Genomic DNA, 25,232 nt, shown 5'->3' with positions numbered 1-25,232 from the left:
TGCTTCAGTAATGTCTGCAGACTTCAGAAAAGGCATTAGTGTCAGATGTCTGTCCGCCCATTCTCTATATGGAGGCACATGATCCCAATTTTAAATGTGCAGCATTTTACTTAGCAGTATTGCTCATCAATTCAAGAAAACATCTTTTGCAATCACTCCCCCTACAGGCATCATCAGTTCATTGACTCGAAGGCAATATATCACAAGTGCGAGTAGATTTGAACTTATCTATATGTTTTAAGAAGATTTATTTTCTTAAATGTGGTAAATTCAACACATTGCCTCATTTATGACATTAACTATATCTTGCTGCACTTTCATGTTTGTCAGATCCAAAGTTCAGTGCCCTATTCATTTGAGCTTTAAAACTTTATTATGATCAAATAGTTTAGTTTGCAAAGAGAAAAAAGGACTAAAATGCATATGTGATAAATGTTTGTGAAATGAAAACTGTCATTGTAAAGTTTGTTCCTATATTTCCACAATCCTCTCAGGCCGGTTCCTCACCTCAGATTCAGGTGAGTTTCTTTCCGGTTGGGCACCAAATCAAGACAAGATGGCTGTTCATTACTGGACTCTGTTCAAGCGCATGACTGACTTGAAGGTCACTACAGTAATGGTGTGATAATGAAAACCTTTTTTTTTTTTACTGAACAAAGATTACAGCGGATACATATATCACAAAAAACTGCACTGGATAAGCACTGGAGAACATTGTAAAGCAAATTTGCAAGATACAGTAAACATAATCTGCTAAAAAGAAGAAGAAAAAAAACTTTCACAAACCATCTAAAGCAGAATAAATTAAACATACAATACATAAATACAAAATAAATAGAAATCATGAAACTTAAATAAAATTGTCACCTTCAGGAAATCATGAGGTAACTCCTATAATGAAACCATTATTTTTTTAAATCATCAGAGAACCTGCAATGATTTCTCTAATATTGACACTCTTCTAAAATATTATATTTTATACTGTGCACTCAGAAAGCACTCGGCCCCTTCATTCAGTTTTTCTTTAAAAAAAAAAAAATTGGCAAAGTTATGTCAAACCAGTTTTTGCATTGTCATTGTGATGCATTAGATTGATGTGAACATTTTTTTAGCATTACAAAATGTGGAAAAAAATAAGGGCTCTGATTCAAGTCTAATCTAAAACCAAGAGCATAAAAAAGGTTATCTTTTTTTTAAAAAGAAGCTAGTACTGCTCATTGCCATGTTTGGTTTAAGTTCAAGTACTAGTAAAATAACTAAAAACTAAAACGAAATCAATAGTTTCCTGAATAGTTTTCACCATGAGCCTATAGACATAAAAAAAAAATAGTTCTATAATATGACAAAACTACAAAAGTACTAACACTGAAAACATTAACCAAAATTATAATAGTATATTAATAATAGGCCAACCTAAAATTATGCTAGAATAGCCTATACTTTCTGAAGGCATGGTATTCACATGCATACTCAGGTGGAATCTTTATTTGCCAATTTATGAAGGTATAAAGGTTATAAGATTTACAATTCTTTCTGACATAGGTCTATTTTAATATATCTAATTAGCCAGTTACAATTTAAATCTGAAGAAATGCATTACTCTAATCATTATAACAAACACTGGCCGCATCGACACCATCAAACACTGAAGTGTTGAGCAGGAAAAGGGTCTAGCAGAGGATGGTTTGGGATGGTTTGGGAAAAGGGTCTAGCAGAGGATGGTTTCGATCCATCGACCTCTGGGTTATGGGCCCAGCACGCTTCCGCTGCGCCACTCTGCTGTCTCTGAGGTAAGGGGAGATTTTGCTGAACTTAACGTCTGAAACATCCTGCTTATCCATTTTAAAGCCTTGAGTAGGGCGCATATTAGTCGCATTTCACCTCACAAATAAAACAGGATTTATGATTTTTCCTTATTTCGCGCTGTACAGTGAGTCCTTCTGTCCGTGTTTGATCAGCTCAGTGTTTGAGTCCTCCGCAACTCCTGCTCTCACCGGTAGGTGGCGCTGTTTCAGTCAATTACATTTTTCAATTTGCAGTTTTTTCCAACTGCTTACACACGTTTTCAATAATATGTCTCCTTTTTTCAAAACTACACACAATGCCCAAAACTGCACACACAAAATGCTAAATGCCTCACATCAAATGCCTCCTTCAAAATGTAACTCTGCATTTAAAATGCCATAAACACGTGGCAGAATGAAGCATTTGCATCAAATGGCAAACACTTCTTTCATTATAGTACATTTTTGGATATACCGTGTAAACACTGTTGCTCTAAATCTAAAGCTCTTTGGTCTTCCATAGGATTATATCTACATTTCAATACAATGTTCTACAGTGAAAGTCATCTGATGAGAGGGGTGTAAACCAATGCAATGCAGAAAAAGAAAATATTCATTAGGCCAAACATTACTGTTGAATACAGTAGCATGCAACAAAACCATAAACATATGCAAACCAAAAGTATATTCTCTAGAATACAGTAAAGAATACCATTTCTTTAGAGGAGTTTGTGCACTGATGAATTAGTGTAGCATTTTGATTGGTTGTGTTTGGAAAAGGAAATTAAGATAATTCCTCTTATATTTTTGTGTATAACATTGTGTGAATTGTGTTGTCTTTTGAAAAAAGTGTTTTATGAAGTCAGAGGCTAGAAATAGTGTAACGTTTTGCAGATTTGGTTTGTGGTTCTGGTGTTTGAGTATCAGGTTTCTGAAATTGTGTGACAACTTTTTTTAAATTTTGTGTGTAAGCAGTTGGAAAAAAACTGTAAAGCCCTTTCTTGCCATGATTGTGTTTACAATATTGCCAAAGCATACACAGGAAATGAAAAGTATAAAATAAATATACAATATTGCACTAACAACAATAAAACAGTATTACAGTTTTTTTCAACTGCTTACACACAAAATTGTTACTTGTCACACAATTTTTAAAACCTGACACTCAAACACCAGAACCACACACTAAATCTGCAAAACCATACACTAATTTTTGGCTTTTTACTCATTTTTCAATTTCATTAAACACTTTTTGCACAACACACAATTTTCTATGCAACACACAAAAATCTGACAGGAAGTTTCTTGATTTCCTTTTATAAACACAACCAATCAAAATGCCACACTAATTCATCAGTGCCTCACACTAACTCCTCACATGTGCAAACACTTGTTGCTTTACTTAACAACAACCAATCATAACTTTAGTAGTGGCCTATAAATAGGCCAAAGGTCAAGTAATAGCTTTTGGACAATGGAGGAGACATGTGGAGACACTGATGCTGCCTCCATCCAAGGTTGGATACGCCATACAAGAAGGTTCTTTCCACGGTGTCTGGCAAGAGAGAATATAGCATGTGACGTGGATGAAGTATTGTGGCGGGACCCAGCCCGGAGGAGAGATGGAGCCTAGATACACCCAACCATCTCCACATGCAAGCAAACACATTATGTTTGGTTTTACACTCCATGCTACAACACTACATATTTTTGATGTGTTTTTTTCTTTTTCTTTTCAAACTGTGTACACTAATACTACATTTACAACCACAAAGAGCAAAAAATAAATAAAAACATAAATAAAAGTTTTGGTTTCAATTTTGCTTTTGTTTTTACTTTATATATTCAACAGCTCTCTCCCAATTACATTCATTCATGTACATGTGAGCTTTTAAAAGAAGAGCTTTAGGTTTTGAATAACAGTGTGTATATGACATAATCAAAAATATAACCTTATGGTAAAGTTGTTTACAATGTAAGACAAATGTTTGCTTTTGAAATATGTTTGTGATATTTTGACTGTGTTGTTTCATTTTGAAAGAGATGTGAGGCATTTTGCATCTTGTGTGTGGAATTCTTGAATTTGTGTGTTAAGTTTTGAAAAAAAAGAGGAAACCTTTGGAAAATGTGTGTAAGCAGTTGAAAAAAAACTGTAATATAAGTTCCTATGTGGGCTAATGAATACAAATAAAACCAAACAAATAAAATATAAACTATAAAATTAGGCCTCTAAAATCTAGACTTGGGGTTTTGGGTCCGGGGAGCCCCAGGGGTCCTCCAGAAGGATCTATGGGGTCCCCAGAAAAGACAGAGCAAAAATGGATAAGGTCAACCAAACATTAAAGGTGCCCTAGAATGAAAAATTGAATTACCATAGTGAAATAATAAGAGTTCAGTACCGGACATCACATACTGTGACTCCTTCTTATGTAAATCTTGTCAATCAAAAAACACCACGGAAAAAAAAGTTGATTCTCAGCATAAACCCAACCGTGATGTAAGCGTTGGGGATCATTTATATGCACGCCCCCAACATTTGCATCTGTCCAAACATGTTCATTGTCAGGCAGCAAATCATCAAAAGATCAAAACTGCTCGCAAGGACACACTTCATGTTCCAGGAGACGTGAGGACTTTTCTATCCTTCCCACAGATAAAAAATGTCAACAGACATGGTTGATGTTTATAATCCGATACCACAACAATTTAATTCAAGATCGTTCGTTTGTTCGGCCCATTTCAAGCAATCTTCGCTCAGCGTCTTAAACTGAAGAAAGAGGCGATTACAACTGATTCCTGCAAGCAGTAAGTAGTGATTTATCCACTTATTGACTGTTTAAACAATTTCTGATTAAATTGAAAATTTCTTAGAGAGACAGAAATGTTCGCAAGATGCTTACAGTAACAATAGGAAACACCAAGTACCATACAAAACTAAATAGTGTGTCTAATGACGAAGGGTAATATTACTTTTTATTACAAAATACAACCGTGTGCTTTGCTTACAGATCGTTCACTCGATCCTTCTAGCAAACGTCACCTTTTCCACCATAGAAGTTAAAACGACAGTCATTTGACAAGGCTATTCATTTTGTAAAAATATGTTATATATTAATATTTCTGAGAACTGAAGTATGGTGTTTCTGATGATGTTTTTACCTATTTGTATTTCAGAGTACATCACAGTGACTGCGTAACGTTAGCCTACATTGAGACTAACGTTACATAAACATGCAATATCTCTGACGAAAAAAGACAAGTCTAAAATGTAGACTGAATGACACTTTAAGCAGAACATCTCAAATAGAGATTGCTGAAATGCAGCTTACTTGTTTATTGGTGTTTTCAGTTCACCGCTGCGCGAGAGAGAGGTCGCGTGCATATGGTTGCCAGATTGGACATGTTTAGGTAAAATACCGGATAGTATACGAGTTCTTTTCACAGAAAAACTCTGTGAACTGCTGTGAGCTGCTGAAATAAGCCAATCAGAGCAGAGTATACATTAATATTCATGAACCTTCCAAATAAGGCACAAAACAGAGCATTACATCCCAGGGACAATTTATAGGGTTGTAAATGGAGCCACATTCCCTCTATGTAGATACCAGAGAACAATTTAACATTGTTGCAAATCATTCTAGGGCATCTTTAACTGTTTCATTTCTAAGGGTGTACTCACACTAGGCACGGTTGTCATGAACCGGGCCCGAGTACGATTGTCCCCCCTCCCCACTCCCCCGCTGGCCTGCACTCACATAGGGTTTCAGCATTCGTGCCGGAGCACGCTTACGTCATTATGGTGCGACGGTTTCGGGTTTCAGCATTCGTGCCGGAGCACGCTTACGTCATTATGGTGCGACGGTTTCGGGTTTCAGCATTCGTGCCGGAGCACGCTTACGTCATTATGGTGCGACGGTTTCGGGTTTCAGCATTCGTGCCGGAGCACGCTTACGTCATTATGGTGCGACGGTTTCGGGTTTCAGCATTCGTGCCGGAGCACGCTTACGTCATTATGGTGCGACGGTTTCGGGTTTCAGCATTCGTGCCGGAGCACGCTTACGTCATTATGGTGCGACGGTTTCGGGTTTCAGCATTCGTGCCGGAGCACGCTTACGTCATTATGGTGCGACGGTTTCGGGTTTCAGCATTCGTGCCGGAGCACGCTTACGTCATTATGGTGCGACGGTGTCGGGTTTCAGCATTCGTGCCGGAGCACGCTTACGTCATTATGGTGCGACGGTTTCGGGTTTCAGCATTCGTGCCGGAGCACGCTTACGTCATTATGGTGCGACGGTTTCGGGTTCCAGCATTCGTGCCGGAGCACGCTTACGTCATTATGGTGCGACGGTTTCGGGTTTCAGCATTCGTGCCGGAGCACGCTTACGTCATTATGGTGCGACGGTTTCGGGTTTCAGCATTCGTGCCGGAGCACGCTTACGTCATTATGGTGCGACGGTTTCGGGTTCCAGCATTCGTGCCGGAGCACGCTTACGTCATTATGGTGCGACGGTTTCGGGTTTCAGCATTCGTGCCGGAGCACGCTTACGTCATTATGGTGCGACGGTTTCGGGTTCCAGCATTCGTGCCGGAGCACGCTTACGTCATTATGGTGCGACGGTTTCGGGTTCCAGCATTCGTGCCGGAGCACGCTTACGTCATTATGGTGCGACGGTTTCGGGTTTCAGCATTCGTGCCGGAGCACGCTTACGTCATTATGGTGCGACGGTTTCGGGTTTCAGCATTCGTGCCGGAGCACGCTTACGTCATTATGGTGCGACGGTTTCGGGTTTCAGCATTCGTGTCGGAGCACGCTTACGTCATTATGGTGCGACGGTTTCGGGTTCCAGCATTCGTGCCGGAGCACGCTTACGTCATTATGGTGCGACGGTTTCGGGTTCCAGCATTCGTGCCGGAGCACGCTTACGTCATTATGGTGCGACGGTGTCGGGTTTCAGCATTCGTGCCGGAACACGCTTACGTCATTATGGTGCGACGGTGTCGGGTTTCAGCATTCGTGCCGGAGCACGCTTACGTCATTATGGTGCGACGGTTTCGGGTTTCAGCATTCGTGCCGGAGCACGCTTACGTCATTATGGTGCGACGGTTTCGGGTTCCAGCATTCGTGCCGGAGCACGCTTACGTCATTATGGTGCGACGGTGTCGGGTTTCAGCATTCGTGCCGGAGCACGCTTACGTCATTATGGTGCGACGGTGTCGGGTTTCGGCATTCGTGCCGGAGCACGCTTACGTCATTATGGTGCGACGGTGTCGGGTTTCGGCATTCGTGCCGGAGCACGCTTACGTCATTATGGTGCGACGGTTTCGGGTTTCAGCATTCGTGCCGGAGCACGCTTACGTCATTATGGTGCGACGGTTTCGGGTTCCAGCATTCGTGGCGGAGCACGCTTACGTCATTATGGTGCGACGGTTTCGGGTTCCAGCATTCGTGCCGGAGCACGCTTACGTCATTAAGGTGCGACGGTTTCGGGATAAACAGGAAGAGCGGCGCTCTCTGAACACGATCGAGTCCATCGCTCTGTTTTCTTTGTGCATAATTTTGTGTCGTTTGGTCCACAGCCCTCTCACAGCCTGTTGTTAAACAGATGTGTCGCCTTAGTGGCGCGAAAATGTTCACGTAATCGTGCTGCTCGTATTCTGAGGTTTGCAAGGTACCAGCTGAAGTGTAGCAAGGACTTTACAGCTTTGATTACGGACTCCAGCACGGTTAGCGCTCACACTGCATGTGAACCGCGCCCAAGTCCAACTGAATCGCGCTCTAGCCCACCTCTTCCAAGCGGGCCAGGGCCGGCTATTCGAGCCGCGCCCGGGCACGGTTCAGAGCACTCACACTAGTCAAACGAACCGCGCTTTGGTAGTCAAACGCACTCGGGCACGGTTCAAACTGGCTAGTGTGAGTACACCCTAAATGCTTCTCTCCTTTCTTGCCGAATATATACTTTCCAGAATTGTATATGTTTGCTTTGTAACTTTCTGGTGAGTTTTTCTCCCTATAGTCCCCTATATCTCGCTCACTGGGGTCCTTAAAGCAGTATGCAAGCTGCTTACACACATTTATATTGCTTATATAAAACAACATTCTTCAGGTTTATACATCCAACATTAAGTATAGCCAATTTTAGTATTAGTATAGTATTATTAGAAAATATATGTTGTCTTTATAATGTTACACTTGCTATTTAGACAGTTTAGATTTTTAGGAAAGGGGGTCCCTCATATATTTGGTGGCCCTTGGCATAATAAAGTTTGAAAACCCCTGACATTTAAGCTACTCGATATTATGAACAATAACAAAAACAACAAAAAAACAGTTATACGTGTCTATACACGTGTCTCTGTCTGTGATTGTTGAGCCTGTGTTTTCTCTGCATCATCGATATGCAATAACTTTCCAATTTACTTTACTTTTCTTTCTTTTTTTCATTTCCCCAGTGGTCTGAAAATGATTTTCTGAATATGATTCAGTTTTGGAGGCGGCTGACAGAGGGGACTGAGAGCGAAACCAACTTACTTCTAACTTCACAATCCAGTGACATTAAAGGAAGTGTGTATAAGATTGTGGCCAAAACTGGTACTGCAATCCCTTTCAAATTATGGTACAACGGTGTATCCCCCTCCCCCTGACTCGAGGTTGCCAGATTGGCTGCAGGAATGTTTGTAGATCTGCAGCTTTGCAGCTAGAGCAGATCTGGCAACCCCAAACACTACTGACTTTGTGATTGGTCGATAGGTGGAGGGCGGAGCTTCAGACCAAAACACAACATGTCAACATCAACATCAGCTGAGGGCTGCAACAACAACTTTTAAACAAGGGGGTAATCTAGCGCTCGGAAAGCGCTCCACCCATAGTGGCCATTGCTAACCAAGCCATCACCTGCTGTTAGCATCCCATTGACTCCCATTCATTTTTGAGTCACTTTGACAGTGAATAACTTTACATCTGAGGCGTTTAAAGACTCCATTTGTCCATTGTTTATTTCTAAAGAAACACGACAATGCATAAAAGGCTCCATTACCTTGTATCTTACACTATCGCCCGTAGAAGCTGTTTTTGTAAAAATAGGCTAACGATTGCGTTATAACCAACTCGACTCTGTCGTACAGTTGAGAAATTACCGTATAGACAGGAGGAGACGCTCAGAAGCAATCTTTTACTGTCTATGAGACAGTCAGGGGGATGCGTAGAGACATAAAGTCTGATAAAGTCAAGAGGGAAGAATGGGGAGAAGCCCATAGTGAGCCAAAAGCAATGGGACAAATATTTAAACAACGTGATTCAGATTTTACTTTCCACAACTACTAGAAGACTTACAGCTGTCAGACAGGAGGCTCGCTCAGTCTGCGCCTGCGCAGTTCGCTCAGCCATCAGGAAGCGAGTGCTACTGACCTCACTTTCCGCCGTTGAAGTCTATGGGATAGCTCTGTCTATTTCTTTTACTGTCTATGCTTTTAAATGACAATATCCTGGCCGGACTCCTGTTGTCAGTGATATAAGTATTTGAAATTAACATGATTTCTTAATGTCTAGTGACATATCAGGGCCAGTTTATGATTAATTGAAATACATTTCTTACATACAGTTCCTTTAACATTTATAGTTTTATGAGACATTAGATTAAATAATGAAATTAGGACCGGGTGATTTTCCCCCGAGACGTTCAGTGTTGTCGTAGGCTACGTTAAAGACACACGATTTGGAAGTTAAACCACCCTTTAATAAAAAAAATAAAAAATCCAATAGAAAAATCTTTATTTCAGGCTTCAAAACCTACGGAGCCCCGCACATGACATGCAGGAAAAAAAACTAGTAGGGTAAACTGTGCGCACGATTTATTTATATATTTGTACATGGATTAATGGTTGTGTTTAATGAGGGTCTCATGACTATTCATGTGAGCTCTACCCATTTGAACCAGGTATTTCAGTTCGTTTGCCACGCCCACAGCAAGGGATATATCATGAATATTCATGTGTACTCCACCCACTGGCGCAGTCTTTTACCGGAACTGAATATAACACCAAACAGGCAGCGGCTGTGGAAATGGAGATTTGGCAAAGTTTACCGCTGGACTGTCTGATCAGTGTTTTCTCTCTTCTTCAAGATGAAGATTTAATCAGATCATCCAAAGTCTGTAAGGTGAGCAAACGACATCCAAGTGTTAATCGACACCACAGAGAGGCTTTTTTACTCTGGACACTCCTTCCTTGTTTTCATCAGAAAGAGATCGATTATTATCCCTTGCTACTGGGGCTGGACGGCCTTTTGTCATTTTCATATATATATATATATATTATATTTCACACACACAAATGAATTGTCGCCTGAATATAGTGATGTGCAGACCTTAACTGAAGCATTTGAAGAATGTGTCGTGTTGTTGTGTCCAAGTTTCAATCTGACACACCCGACTCTACGGCGACCGCTGCTGGTCAGAACATGTCACTGCAACAAAAACCCAAGGCCAAACATGCTTTGTAAAAACACCTTGCACAAATCGTTTTGTTTTATTGAAAGTAAAATCTTTCAAATGCAATTAACTAATCATATAATACAAATAAATATTACGTGTCTATATTTTATTTAATCAGTTGTCAGGGCTTGTTTTGTTTGTTCCATGGGTGGCTCAGATAAACAGGCCAATGCGAGACTATTATTCCTTTTAATTATACTAATGTCTACAAATGCTGAAAAGAGATCAGGTCAAACACTGGTTCACTGGTTCTCAGTGATTCATCATGATTCATGGATTCACAGAGATCAGTTTTTTTAATCATAAAGTAAGAAGAAGACATACCAAAATACTGAGAATTCAATGTACATGTTTCGATTTTGCACTGAAATTGTGATGCTGATAATATAATTTGTAAAATTATAATGAAATTAAAATAAAGAGCTATATAGAAGCATTTTCCCTAGTGGCCAGACTTGTGGACCTCACTGTATATAATTATTATGTTTGTGTAGGAATGGTACAATGCTGCCGAGACACCATGGTTGTGGAGGTAAGTCACTAAAAGTGTCATGAAACTTGGCTTAAACCATAAAATTACAATAATTATCTGTACTGTACCTGTACTATATAAGGGTCATTCCTGGGATTCAGTGCCCTTTGTGTCCCCAGTTAGGATCATGATTTTATCATGATTACTGCCTTAAAATCTTGATCAATATCCATTTTAAAGCTGTATAAAACTAAAAAAACATCATAAAAAACACCATTTGAACTCTTTTGAAGTTGATCAAATAATTGCCATTTTACTGCATTTTGACCATACAGACAAACCAAAAATGCCCAAATGATTCAGACACTTTGACCTAAGCATGCTGTGCTTCAGTGTTTTTTCTTTGATTGCTAATGTGACCTTTAACACCACTGACTGAACACAATTAACCATTGCTTGGCCATTGGTTGAGCTAAACTGGTATTATCTAATTGCATCCTTCAATTTAACAGTTGATTGTTATCCATTGCATCCCTTTCTATCGCAGTTATCTGGCATTATCAAGATGAAATTGCTCTGACACTGTTCAACTCTGAGTTCTTGTCATATTTTATTACCATTTTCTAAACTATAGCGAATAAACTGTTGCAGAAACTGTTGAAGGTCTCTTAATAAATGTTGTTTTGACTGTATATCACTATTTTTCACACGTCCCCAGGCTTGTGTATCCCATTTGCATGATAAATACAACATAAAAAACAAAAAAAAACGATCAGGGTTAAGAGAACTGATGGCAAACATTTAACATGCTAGGAACATAAAAATCGTTGCAATAATGATCCAATCATAGACTCGTAATGATCCAATCATAGACTCGTAACGATCCGATCATAGACTCGTAACGATCCGATCATAGACTCGTAACGATCCGATCATAGACTCGTAACGATCCGATCATAGACTCGTAACGATCCGATCATAGACTCGTAACGATCCGATCATAGACTCGTAACGATCCAATCATAGACTCGTAACGATCCGATCATAGACTCGTAACGATCCGATCATAGACTCGTAACGATCCGATCATAGACTCGTAACGATCCGATCATAGACTCGTAACGATCCGATCATAGACTCGTAAAGATCCGATCATAGACTCGTAAATATCCGATCATAGACTCGTAACGATCCGATCATAGACTCGTAACGATCCGATCATAGACTCGTAACGATCCGATCATAGACTCGTAATGATCCCATCATAGACTCGTAAGGATCCGATCATAGACTCGTAACGATCCGATCATAGACTCGTAATGATCCGATCATAGACTCGTAACGATCCGATCATAGACTCGTAACGATCCGATCATAGACTCGTAACGATCCGATCATAGACTCGTAACGATCCGATCATAGACTCGTAACGATCCGATCATAGACTCGTAACGATCCGATCATAGACTCGTAACGATCCGATCATAGACTCGTAACGATCCGATCATAGACTCGTAATGATCCCATCATAGACTCGTAACGATCCGATCATAGACTCGAAACGATCCGATCATAGACTCGTAACGATCCGATCATAGACTCGTAACGATCCGATCATAGACTCCTAACGATCCGATCATAGACTCGTAACGATCCGATCATAGACTCGTAACGATCCGATCATAGACTCGTAACGATCCGATCATAGACTCGTAACGATCCGATCATAGACTCGTAACGATCCGATCATAGACTCGTAACGATCCGATCAAAGACTCGTAACGATCCGATCAAAGACTCGTAACGATCCGATCATAGACTCGTAACGATCCGATCATAGACTCGTAACGATCCGATCAAAGACTCGTAACGATCCGATCATAGACTCGTAACGATCCGATCATAGACTCGTAACGATCCGATCATAGACTCGCAACGATCCGATCATAGACTCGCAACGATCCGATCATAGACTCGCAACGATCCGATCATAGACTCGCAACGATCCGATCATAGACTCGCAACGATCCGATCATAGACTCGCAACGATCCGATCATAGACTCGCAACGATCCGATCATAGACTCGCAACGATCCGATCATAGACTCGCAACGATCCGATCATAGACTCGCAACGATCCGATCATAGACTCGCAACGATCCGATCATAGACTCGCAACGATCCGATCATAGACTCGTAACGATCCGATCATAGACTCGTAACGATCCGATCATAGACTCGTAACGATCCGATCATAGACTCGTAACGATCCGATCATAGACTCGTAACGATCCGATCATAGACTCGTAACGATCCGATCATAGACTCGTAACGATCCGATCATAGACTCGTAACGATCCGATCATAGACTCGCAACGATCCGATCATAGACTCGCAACGATCCGATCATAGACTCGCAACGATCCGATCATAGACTCGCAACGATCCGATCATAGACTCGCAACGATCCGATCATAGACTCGCAACGATCCGATCATAGACTCGCAACGATCCGATCATAGACTCGCAACGATCCGATCATAGACTCGCAACGATCCGATCATAGACTCGCAACGATCCGATCATAGACTCGCAACGATCCGATCATAGACTCGCAACGATCCGATCATAGACTCGCAACGATCCGATCATAGACTCGCAACGATCCGATCATAGACTCGCAACGATCCGATCATAGACTCGCAACGATCCGATCATAGACTCGCAACGATCCGATCATAGACTCGCAACGATCCGATCATAGACTCGCAACGATCCGATCATAGACTCGCAACGATCCGATCATAGACTCGCAACGATCCGATCATAGACTCGCAACGATCCGATCATAGACTCGCAACGATCCGATCATAGACTCGCAACGATCCGATCATAGACTCGCAACGATCCGATCATAGACTCGCAACGATCCGATCATAGACTCGTAACGATCCGATAATAGACTCGTAAGTATTTCTTATCTAAATCCAAATAGTGACTTTTTTGTGTGTGTTGGGCTGGGCAGTGTATTTTAAGTTGTTGTTTTGTCTCTAAGGTGAAAATTGTTGATCTACCACGTCAATGATTTTGTTTAATAAATGATCACATTTATTTAAAAAAAGTTTCAAATGTTTGAAAAAAATGTCCAAAAGGCACCGAATACCAGGAAGGACCCTTCAAAAGCATTTATCTTAGGAAGTTTATATCTTGTGTTTTAAAGCACATTTTTCTGATGAGAAACTTAAGAAGAAGTCCTTGTGCAGGAGAATGTGTCTGCAGAGGTGGAGTTTCTGCAATGTTTCCCAGCTTCTCTCAGACACGGGGACACACTCATGGAAAGCCTATTACCTGCGCCGTTCTCACCTGGAGATGAAAATGAAAACCGGCAGGGCATGTGCGGACTACACCTGCTACAGCCTACGGGGCCATAAAGGCAAGCGGTCTCATCAGAGAGCTCAGCAAACATAGAGCTGTAATAATGCCAATGCAAATCACATCAAGGGCTACTTTAAATACTCATCAGGATATTTTACGAGTCATTGGCCACATTTACATACAACCAAATAATCTGTTAGTAAAGTAAATCAGGTTGTAAGGGGTGGTGCAGAAATAATGCTTGAAAATCATCACTCATAAATTGTACAGCTCACAAACATTTATTTTCATCTTTTGTCTTAGGAACTGTTCAGTGGAGGAGACTAAATATTTGCTCAAAGCTCTGCTGACATATGTCAGCTTTTGTTTTAGATATGTCATAAAGGCAAAAAAAATTACACTCACTGTGACATTCACTTTTACTGTATTTATTTATATCCCCGAAGGGAAATTTGCTTTGTTACCAGACCAGCACATATACATAAAAACAGTTTACAAACATTAAAAAACACCAAAAAAACAACACCAAAGAAGGCCAAAAATTGATCTACTTCACACAACTTCTCCCATACCAGAATTTAACAAAGAAACCGCAGTAGGAATAAATGAATTCATGCACTGTAAAAAAAAAAAAAATATATATATATATATATATATATATATATATATATATATATATATATATATATATATATATATATATATATATAATTTTTTTTTTTTTTTTTTTTTTTTTTTGAGTTCATTTAAATTAAAAATGTGAGTTAATACAATTACATTTTTTGAGAATCCACAACCATTATTAGAATATTATTAAACGATTTAGTAAGCATATTGGGTGATTGTGTGTGTTTTATTTGTGATGACACAATGAAACATGCCAAATAGTGCTATTTTCATGATTTATCACATTTTTATGTGGTTCAGATACAATAATACTTTGAGTGTCTATTTATTAAACCAATTTCCTTCATTGTATCAACTCAAATTTTTAATTTCATTAAACTCAAAATTTTAAGGCAACCAGGTTAATTACTTTAAGTTAAACCAACAATATTTTTTTTACAGTATAAGGTACTATACCTTATATAATATTCATATACCTCAATATACCAGTTTATATACCTATTGCTTATAACAGTAGGAAATTTGAATCTATGTCCAGAAGGTAGGAAACTAAATTCAGACTGTAGTGGATGGGAGGAATTCATTAGAATGGATCGGGCTTTCTTACGATTCCTGATACAGTATACACAAGTCAGTAGGGGGACTCTGATGAGCTCCTATAATATTACTACTGGTATTCACTATTTTCACCACTATTCACTATTTAAAGAGAAATTAATGTGACTCACTGTCGTAAGACTAATAAAGCGAGGTCATCAGCGACCTGTCAATATTAAACTTAGACCATTTCTGTAAACAGAACAAGTGTTGCTGGCCCTTTTTACAAATCATCTCTACATTGGAATTGAAATTCAACTTATTATCCATCACACACCCCAAATAATTGTAAGATTTCACTTGTACATATCATGCTTCTAAAAAAACTGCCATGTCACTGCATTCAGAACCAAAGAAAGCATGAATCTTACATGTAATGTGAATCGGTTTACAAGTTTTGGGTTCATATAAACAGAACTTTATGAATCTGAAATCAGATTGAGTTGAATTGAGGAAAATCAGTGCATGTGAATGTATTTGTGTATTTTTTGAGTCGTTCTCTGATCCCATAGGCAGCATTGTTGGTTTTGCATACCTGACGGGAAGCGATAGCTGCTCAGAGGTTTGGAAGAGTACACCAGTTGTCTGCAGTGCATCGACAGATGGCACAGTCAAAGCGTGGGACATTCACAAGGTACCGCAGGCTCATATCACAAGGTATTACAGGTATTCTAATTCATGTGGCAGATACATAATACAAGTGCACTGGTGTGTATCTTGAGACATAAACAATGGCACTGACATTTTAAAATATGTCAGTGCAAGTTGCTTTCAGTTAAAACAGCTCAAACATGCATTTTAGTCTGGGACTAGCTGAAAGGTAGCCTAGAAATCTAGACGCACCCTAGCGGCAGCAAATTTAATTTGCCCGCAAGTGTCGTCTAGGAACTCTCAATACCCTTCTGAGCTGTATTCCTCTCACTCTGGTCGGGCCAATCACATCGCGTGTAGAGTCAGTGGGCGGGGCCATAATGACGACGGCCGAGTTGGGGTTGTGTGCTTCTAGTAAACACAGAAACTGGCGAACGGCGGCGGTCTTTCGAATCAGCTTTGACCGCGACTCTGGAAGACTTGGAGTTAAGCTTTTCTCTGAGAAAAGAACAAAGAACGGCACTGAAGTCATTCTTAAAAAGGGAAGATGTGTTCGGAGTTTAGCCGACCGAATACGGCGAATGTTTAATCAGTCAGCCAGCTCTGCTTCTCCTTCGTTGCTCTGGTTGGTGTAGCGCTATCCTATCGCGTGCAGAGGGAGTTTGAAAGACAACCGTTTATCCCGCCCCTCGGATTGAGCTGTCAATGGTGAGTTTCCAGACCAAACATCTTGATGTGGGACTGGCTTGTCAGGCTAGCTGAAAGGTTTAGTTCACCCAAAAATGAAATTTAATCTCTCCCTAATGTCGTTCCACACCCATAAGACCTCCGTTCATCTTCACACACAGTTTAAGATATTTTATATTTAGTCCGAGAGCGTATGCAAGTGAATGCACACTATACTGTCCATGTCCAGAGAGGGAATAAAAACATCATCACAGTAGTCCATATGAGACATCAGTGGGTTAATCAGAGTCTCTTGAAGCATCCAAAATACATTTTGATCCAAAAAGAACAAAAACTACGACTTTATTCAGCATTGTCTTCTCTTCCTTATTTGTGTTCAATCCTCAAATAAAGATTCAAGTTCGGGTTATGATTCAGCGGATTGATTCATGATTCGGATCGCCAATGTCACGTGATTTCAGCAGTTTGACACGCGATCCGAATCAATCTTTATGTAAACAAACCCGGAAGAGAAGACTATGACTTTATTCAGCATCGTTTTTGATATTTTTGGACCCAAATGTATTTTGGATGCTTCAAGAGACTCTGATTAACCCACTGATGTCTCATATGGACTACTATGATGATGATTTTATTCCCTTTCTGGACATGGACAGTATAGTGTGCATACACTTGCATACGCTCTCGGACTAAATATAAAATATCTCAAACTGTGTGTGAAGATGAACGACATTAGGGTGAGGAGTTAATGACATAAATTTCATTTTTGGGTGAACCTTTAAGCCTTGTCTGGTTTTACCCAAGCAAGACAGATGTGACAGTGACCCAAACTCAAATCATGTGACTGAAAATGAAGAAATAATCCAATTCTGATTCTGAATATTATTGAATTTAAAAATATATATTTCATCATTTTACTTGGCAGGATGACTCTGCGTCATCTCATATTTATTATGCATAAAGAAACTGAACTCATTTTTTGTGCTATGACATTTTTTATGACAACTAAGCACATCCAAAATCAAGTTTGCCAGTTTTTGATTCTTGTTTGATGCAGGGTGTTAATTTATGGTCAAGTCCTGCCCAAAGCCCTATGAAGGACATCACAGTTGACCCGGTGCAGTCTGTGGTGGTCACGTCTGACAGCACAGGAACCATCAAAACCTGGAAGGGTGCAACCGGAGAGGAGCTGTCCTCCTTCACATCTGGATTCTCTGAGACCACACTACTGTCATTCAGCCACAGAGACAGCTCTTTCCTCATGGTAGAATAAATTATAGATATATAATATAATTTATAGACTTCTTTGTTAAATGTGTAGCTGCCCAATGAATATGTAGTATTTCACCTTTTAGGTGGGAAGTGTTCTGGGGTCTCTGCTCGTCCTGACTTGTCCTGCTCTGTGTGAAGTGTCGAGGCACATGGTGTGCGACTCCTTCAGGCTAAACCTCCTTCTCTCGTCGCCAGATAGAAAATGGATACTCGCTGCCTCCAAAGAAAATTTTAACTCCAGCCCAAAGGTAAGCCAAGTCCAGATTTCAGTCCAGATCAGAAAGTGAGCACAGCAGTAGGGTTCCAGAAATAAAAAACAAAACAAAATCTCCATAGATATATACACTGATCAGGCATAACATTATGACCTGATATTGTGTTGTTCCCCCTTTTGCTGCCAAAGCAGCCCTGACCCGTCGAGGCATGGCCTCCACTAGACCCCTGAAGGTATGCTGTGGTATCTGGCACCAAGATGTTAGCAGCAGATCCTTTAAGTCCTGTAAGTTACAAGGAGGGGCCTGCATGGATCGGATTTGTTTGTTCAGCACATCCCACAGATGCTCGATTGGATTGAGATCTGGGGAATTTGGAGGAGAAGTCAACACCTCAAACTTGTTGTGCTCCTCAAACTCGTTTTAAAAGAAAACGTGATCCTCAGACCAGGCCTCCTTCTTCCATTGCTCCGTGGTCCAGTTCTGATGCTGACATGCCACTGTTGGTGCTTTCAGCGGGGTCAGAGGTCAGCATGGGCTGTGCCGCCCCATACACAACAAACTGAGATGCTCTGAGTATTCTGACAGCTTTCTATCAGAGCCAGCATTAACTTCTGGAGCAGTTTGAGCTCCAGTAGCTCGTCTGTTTGATCGGACCACACGGGCCAGCCTTCACTCCCCACGTGCATCAATGAGCCTTGGCCGCCCATGACCCTGTGGCCGGTTCTCCACTGTTCCTCTTGGAGCACTTTTGATAGAGACTGACCACTGCAGACCGGGAACAGCCCACAAGAGCTGCAGTTTTGGAGACGCTCTGACCCAGTCGTCTAACCGTCACAATCTGGCCCTTGTCAAACTCACTCAAATCCTTACGCTTGCCCATTTCTCCTGCTTCTAACACATCAACTCTGAGGACAAAATGTTCACTTGCTGCTTAATATATCCCACCCACTAACAGGAGCGGTGATGACGAGATCAGACCTGTCAGTGGTCATAATGCCTGATCGGTGTGTATATAATATATATATATAACATATCAACATATCAACCTTTCCAGACAGAGCCCCCATTCACATATACTTCTGCACAAACCAAAAGTGTAATTTTATCTTCACTTGTACAACATTGTTTAATGGTCAAATTCTCAGTGGAAAAAATAGACTATAGCAATCACCCAGTCCCATAAAGCACTGCCATTGAGATAATTACAGTTTGAGATGTGTATGGAATTGTGTTTTGTGATAATCTTAAAGTTATTGTAATTAAAGTCAATAAATTCTACTGTCATTTTTATATCTGATTATCGTTCTCAATGCTGTATAAATCTAAATCAGGTCATAGTCTCTTAAAATGTGCTAAGTATGTAATTTTGTACCTTTTGGTCTTTTTCCAACTTTCAAAAATTATTTTGCTTCAGATCAAATGTTTTACTGTAGTGTATGATGTTGGAGCTCAAGGGTTAAAACTATAATGCCTGTGGAGAAACAACTGAGAGTTGTTAAACGATGAGCAGCGATGACGTATTTTTGGAGTCAGCATCACACGGGTTCCCTCCCAATAGGATTTTTCTAGATTACTTGCAGAAAATATTCTCTGTGAACAACAAAAGATTATGATTCATATATTTTTTGTTTATCATGATAATTTACAAGTAATCACATGAATTTTGAAGCCTAAATGCAATCGGCAGAAGTAAAAACATAGGCTTCAACGCCACCATAGCTAAGCTTTCGACAACTCTTTCAGTCTTTATTTGAAAAACAGTTTCCCTGAAAGTTTGAGTTATAATAGTGTTATAATAGAGTGCCATTATAAACACAATGAGGCTGTGAAAGCGACTAGTGAGTAGAGTTTATCTGTTTGGTGTGATGTTTAATGTCCCGACAGCATCTGTAGTTCCAATACTGATGTATTTTACGTTGTAAAATGAAACGTGATAATATAAGCTTGTGTTCATCCCAGATCTTATTTCAGGCATTTAACCAGAAGCCCAGAAGCCATTAGGACGGAATATGTAATCAAAAAAAGATGGACCCTTCACTTTTGTCCATTGAAGAAAAGTGAAGCTGCCAATGTCCGAATATGGCGCTGATATTTTGTGCTGATCTGGCACAGAGCAGAGAGAGCAGGAAGTAGAGCCGCGATATCAACGGGGTGTAGTATCTGTTAGCACAGTTTACTGCAGAACAACTCATCATGTTGGTGTGAAATAAACAGTTATGGAAATGTAAAAAATGAAACCTAAAGGTCCAATCTCCTCCTGAAAAAAGTCTGTTGGTGCCTCACTCAGAGAAGCTGTCAATCTCAGCTGTCAATCATGACGTCTCACCCCGCCTTTTTATAGCATCAAATAACTAACTAAAACTAAACTTATTTTGGAACAAACCATCTTTAGAAAAAATGTATTTGAAGTGTAATTTGATTGTTTAGTTTCCTCTCGTGGCTCATTATAATAAATGGAGGGGGCGGGGTTTATGAGACCAACCACCTGAGGGCGATCGAGACTAGCCTGACGTGGTCATAAGGCTTGTTCGAGATCCATTGGCGCTGCGGAAAGCGATCGGTGTATGACATCAAAGTACCGCGAGAGAGATTCAAAAGCATAAGGAGTTTGCTCTACAATCGTTCTCGCGGTACTTTGATGTCATATGCTGATCAGTCTGCGCAGCACCAATGGATCTCGAACAAGCCTATTATCAACCCTAGTCAGAATATGAGTCTGATGCTCCATTGGGCTGTGATTATGGGGGCGTGTTTCAACCGAACCAGGAAAGACCTCGATTGGACAGTCCTACAACCAATCAGAGCAGCGGAGCGACGCATTGCGCTAGTTGTCAAATGTCAACAGAGCTCAACTGCACTGTGTTGCCAAGTCTGCGGTTTATTTACGCGGGATGTTTTCCTTGTCCGCGGGTTGAAGCGACCTCAATTATGTGATATTTAGACCCAGGAATGCGAATCTTAGCAGGCAACCCTGTCAAAATAACATTTTACCCCCGAACACCATTTTTTTCCGGAGAACCCTCCCGAGAAGCCATTGGGCTTGTTTAGGGCTAGTAGTTGGCGGGTTTTGTTGTAAAAACTTGGCAACCCTGTCTGCACGCACGCTGAAATAAACGATCTTAGCCGGTGTTGTAAAAAAATAAAAGATTTTAATAATACACACCAACATGCACTTACCAACATGATCATCATTTCAGAGAGAAATAGTGAAGGTGAATGCAGATACGAACAAGTTCTCCGTTAAGGATTAGAACAAACTCAGTCCAAGCGCCTTTGATGACGTGGATGATAACGTGACTGTTGATCATCTGTCCATCATCGTCTAAAGCCCGCCCTGATGATTTCATTGGTCAGTTTCTCTTCAGGCATAATTACTTTCCTCTATGGATCAAGTCCAGACCGAACTGGACACTCAAATGTTGTGGGCGGGGCTAAGTTCGGCTGCCATCCAGGCTAGATTGAGACGCTTTTGGCTTCACTTTTGTGTGCGGCAAACTTGGTTTGAGCCTACAAAAACACATCATCCCTGCAGCACTAAAGCATTATAAGACACCCCGTTTGAAAAAGCGTGTTTAAATTAGTTTGGAAACTAATGACATCTGGTGTGTGTGTGTGTTTGGGGAGGTTTTCTACAGTGAGAGTGTGTGTTTTCCTGCTGAAGACGAGGACAGTGTGTGTTATAGTCTGCCAGTGACTGGCTGCTGTGCCGCTGTCTTCCTCCCATCTCATCCGGCTCGGCTCGCACTGATCCAATCTGACGGCCTCTTCAGCAACAAAACACTCACAGTCTTTGACCTGACCTTAAAGGAATCCAAATACAAAAAGGAACCACAAGGTCAGCCATAGAATTGTTTTGTTTTTCTTGCTGGAGGTTTAATTAATGCTATATTTTTGTTTACAGTCTTCACGTACCTACATATTATTATTGACCTATCGGTAAGCCCTGCCCCCCTTAGTTACTGTTGCTAACTCGGAGAAACAAACGGATTTGACACTGAATGAACACCAAACTTTACTGATGGTTTATAACGTTTATTACATCGTTTTTCACTCCAAAAAATCACTGTAAAAGCTGAACAAACAAACGTGCGCATTAACGTCTCATTCACAAACTCTCACTCTGTTGCATTATCCTTTACATACACAGCAAATTACACAAAAACACTCTAAAAATAAACAAAAATAAACAGACCATGTGCCTTTTTTGTGGGTGCAGTTTATAACTGGTGAATCTAAACTACTTTCACTAACGTTACCCGTGAACTATAATACCCATCAAAATAGGAATCCCTTAACTATAGTAAGACAGATAATGTAGACCTTAAACATATTTAAACTCACAGAAATATCAAAAATGTTTACAAAAACAAACAAAACGATAAAGAAGAATATGAGGAGAAGCCTTGATCATTACGATCGCAGATGATAACATCCAGGATCAACACTGTTCATGCACAGGTTAGGGTTAGGTTAAATTAATGCACATGTAACCATCTTAAAGCTCCACTGTGTGATATTTTCCCCCATCTAGCGGTGTAAAGGTATATGACCATCCATTGAATAATAGTTTCTGTTCCTCTCAATTCTGATTTCGTTTTAACTCCTACGGTGGCCGATTTAGTCCAAGATTAACACGGCAATCCCCCTCTTCACATTCGACACGGTGCCATCGAGTGTTAAAACGCGAAAGTTGAAGCTTGAATTTACGGGTATGTCCCTCTTTGGCTTTCAAGATGGAGGGCCAACATGGCGACTGGCATTCGAAACCCTCACCCGTATGTATTTTCAATGGCATATTATAAACTTACCAGAATACTTTATTACTTGAAAGAAGTAAATATACATTAATGAGCACATATATGTTTGAAAGAACTAAGTGTTTTTAGCTAAGAATAAACTAAAAAAGTTACACAGTGTAGCTTTAAAATGGAGAGATGCACTGAATGTAGATCATTGTTTGTGTTTTTGGTTTAGCTTACACCGTTACGTGACGTGAGAACAGTTCACCTATCACTTTAATCGTTACTTAATGAGAGTATGACAACCCAAAAAAAATTCCTCTCAGGATACCTGGGATCAGTGTCACAGAACATCGTTTTACCCTTTTTGTAGCAAAAACACCATCAAACTGATGAGAGCTTCAGATTTTCCAATGTTTCTCTATGGCGCTGAAACCTAAAGATGTCCGAGTTCCGGTGCCAGTGCAACTGATGCTCAACTGCTATTGGCTCATCTGTGTTCGAGGGGCGGGGCTTACCGATTGGTCAATTGAAGGTATTAGGATGTAATAATATATACTGATAAATAGTATGTCATGCCATCCCAATTTAGCTCAGCAAGTCGCATCTTTTCGGGTAGAACTGAGCCATCGCTCAGACATCATTCTTGAGGCGAGAGGGAGCAGCGCTCTTTTAGTCGCAGACGGAAACCATCTGAAGGTCTACACATTTAAAGGAGAACTTGTAGCTAGTTTTGAAGACCATTTAGAGCCAATCACTGGTCTTTGTGTGGTAAGCTCTTTCAACATTCATATCAAAACTTTCCCTGTGAATAGTCTCACTCATAAAGCATAAATTGTGCTGATCTTGCAGGACAGTTTTAGGGTGGTGACAGCATCTCGTGACCTGTCTCTCAGAGTACTGACCTGGAAAAATGATCCAGAACATGGGCTTACCCTTGAGAGCCAGTATCACTTGCTCGGAGGCTCCCACACAAGGTCCAGGTACAGAATTATCGCCCATACTGGCGAGTGATGTTTACATGCACCATGTTTTGACAGGTACACTATATTGCCAAAAGTATTGGGACACCCCTCCAAATCACTGAGTTCAGGTGTTCAATCACTTCATGGCCACAGGTGTATAAATCAAGCACTAGGCCTGCAGACGCTTCTACACACATTAGTGAAAGAATGGGTCGCTCTCAGGAGCTCAGTGAACTCAAGCGTGGTACTGTGATAGGTGGAACAAAGTGTAAGCAATTGGGAACAACAGCAACTCTGCCCCGTAAAATCACTGAGCGGGGTCAGTGCATGCTAAGGGTCACAGTGCGCAGAAGTAACCAACTTTTTGAGTCAATAGCTACAGACCTCAAAACTTTGTGTGTCCTTCAGATGAGCTCAAGTGTAGAGAGCTTCATGGATTGGGTTTCCATGGCCGAGCAGCTCATCCAAGCCTTACATCACCAAGAGCAATGCAAAGCGTGGGATGCAGTGGAGTAAAGCAGCCACCACTGGACTCTAGAGCAGTGAGACGTGTTCTCTGAGCGACCAATCACGCTTCAGTCTGGCAATCCCATGGACGAGTATGGGTTTGGCGGTTGCCAGGAAAACGGGACTTGTCTGACTGCATTGTGCCAATTGTAAAGTTTGGTGGAGGGGGGATTATAGTGTGGGGTTGTTTTTCAGGGGTTGGGCTTGGCCCCTTAGTTCCAGTGAAAGGAACTCTTAATGCTTCAGCATACTAAGACATTTTGAACAATTTCATGCTTTCAACTTTGTGGGAACAGTTTGGGGGTGGCCCGTTCCTGGCCTGCAAAGAGTCCTGACCTCAACCCTTTGGGTAACCCTTTATATCACCTTTGTGATGAATTAGAGCGAAGACTGAGAGCTAGGCCTTCTCGTCCAACATCAGTGCCTGACCTCACAAATGTGCTTCTAAAAGAATGGGAAAATCCACATCTAACACTACGGATCAAGAATGGGATGTCATTAAAGTTAATGTGCATATATAGGCAGGCTTCCCAAAACGTTTGGCAATATAGTGTGTGTGTTTGTAAATGGACTTTTATTCTTCTTTTCTTCTATTTCCAGAGGATTCACCAACGTTGCCTGTGATTATTCGAGTATTGTGGCCTCTGTGGAGTCATTGGATGGGAAGGATGTTTTGAAGGCTTACACCTTTGATTTCTGAAACCACCAAATGTATTCAGATCTTTTGCACTGAGACAGATTAGAGACAATAAAAACTAATATCAAAACTGTTAAAAGGGGTTGATTGTTTGCATAAAACTGTTCTTCTTTGCAATAAGGTAATTTTCAGTTAGCCTACACACCTTCACTTTTACATTCATGTAAGATGAAGACAGCTTTTTATATTTAGTTCAGTCTACTTATTTTATTACA

The 25,232-nt window shown here is 40.7% G+C and overlaps 1 protein-coding gene across 2 annotated transcripts; it reads left to right on the top strand.

Annotated features, from left to right (window-relative positions):
- The first annotated feature begins 9,793 nt into the window (after positions 1 to 9,793).
- fbxw12 (F-box and WD repeat domain containing 12) lies at positions 9,794 to 25,055 on the top strand. 2 transcript variants are annotated; one of them, XM_067446982.1, is made up of 10 exons: positions 9,794 to 9,939; positions 10,768 to 10,805; positions 14,009 to 14,178; positions 15,857 to 15,978; positions 17,680 to 17,886; positions 17,978 to 18,142; positions 21,734 to 21,944; positions 23,441 to 23,619; positions 23,701 to 23,831; positions 24,921 to 25,055. In XM_067446982.1, the coding sequence occupies exons 1-10, from the start codon at positions 9,844 to 9,846 to the stop codon at positions 25,018 to 25,020; spliced, it is 1,419 nt and encodes a 472-aa protein (XP_067303083.1). In that variant the 5' UTR covers positions 9,794 to 9,843; the 3' UTR covers positions 25,021 to 25,055. The 2 variants fall into 2 exon arrangements, with proteins under 2 accessions (XP_067303083.1, XP_067303084.1); XM_067446983.1 differs by having other exon boundaries at positions 9,802 to 9,939; positions 13,966 to 14,178.
- The last annotated feature ends 177 nt before the right edge of the window (positions 25,056 to 25,232 follow it).

Source organism: Pseudorasbora parva, chromosome 6 (assembly GCF_024679245.1).
Source record: "Pseudorasbora parva isolate DD20220531a chromosome 6, ASM2467924v1, whole genome shotgun sequence".
NCBI classification, from domain to species: domain Eukaryota; kingdom Metazoa; phylum Chordata; class Actinopteri; order Cypriniformes; family Gobionidae; genus Pseudorasbora; species Pseudorasbora parva.
The sequence above is the reverse complement of the archived record's forward strand: the minus strand, read 5'-3'. Positions and strand labels throughout refer to the sequence as shown.

Coding starts and splice junctions, on each gene's coding strand:
- fbxw12 (XM_067446982.1), top strand. CDS start 9,844: ATGGAGATTTGGCAAAGTTTACCGCTGGACTGTCTGATCAGTGTTTTC. Junction 15,979..17,679: donor AAGCGTGGGACATTCACAAG/GTACCGCAGGCT, acceptor TGTTTGATGCAG/GGTGTTAATTTATGGTCAAG. Junction 17,887..17,977: donor GAGACAGCTCTTTCCTCATG/GTAGAATAAATT, acceptor TTCACCTTTTAG/GTGGGAAGTGTTCTGGGGTC.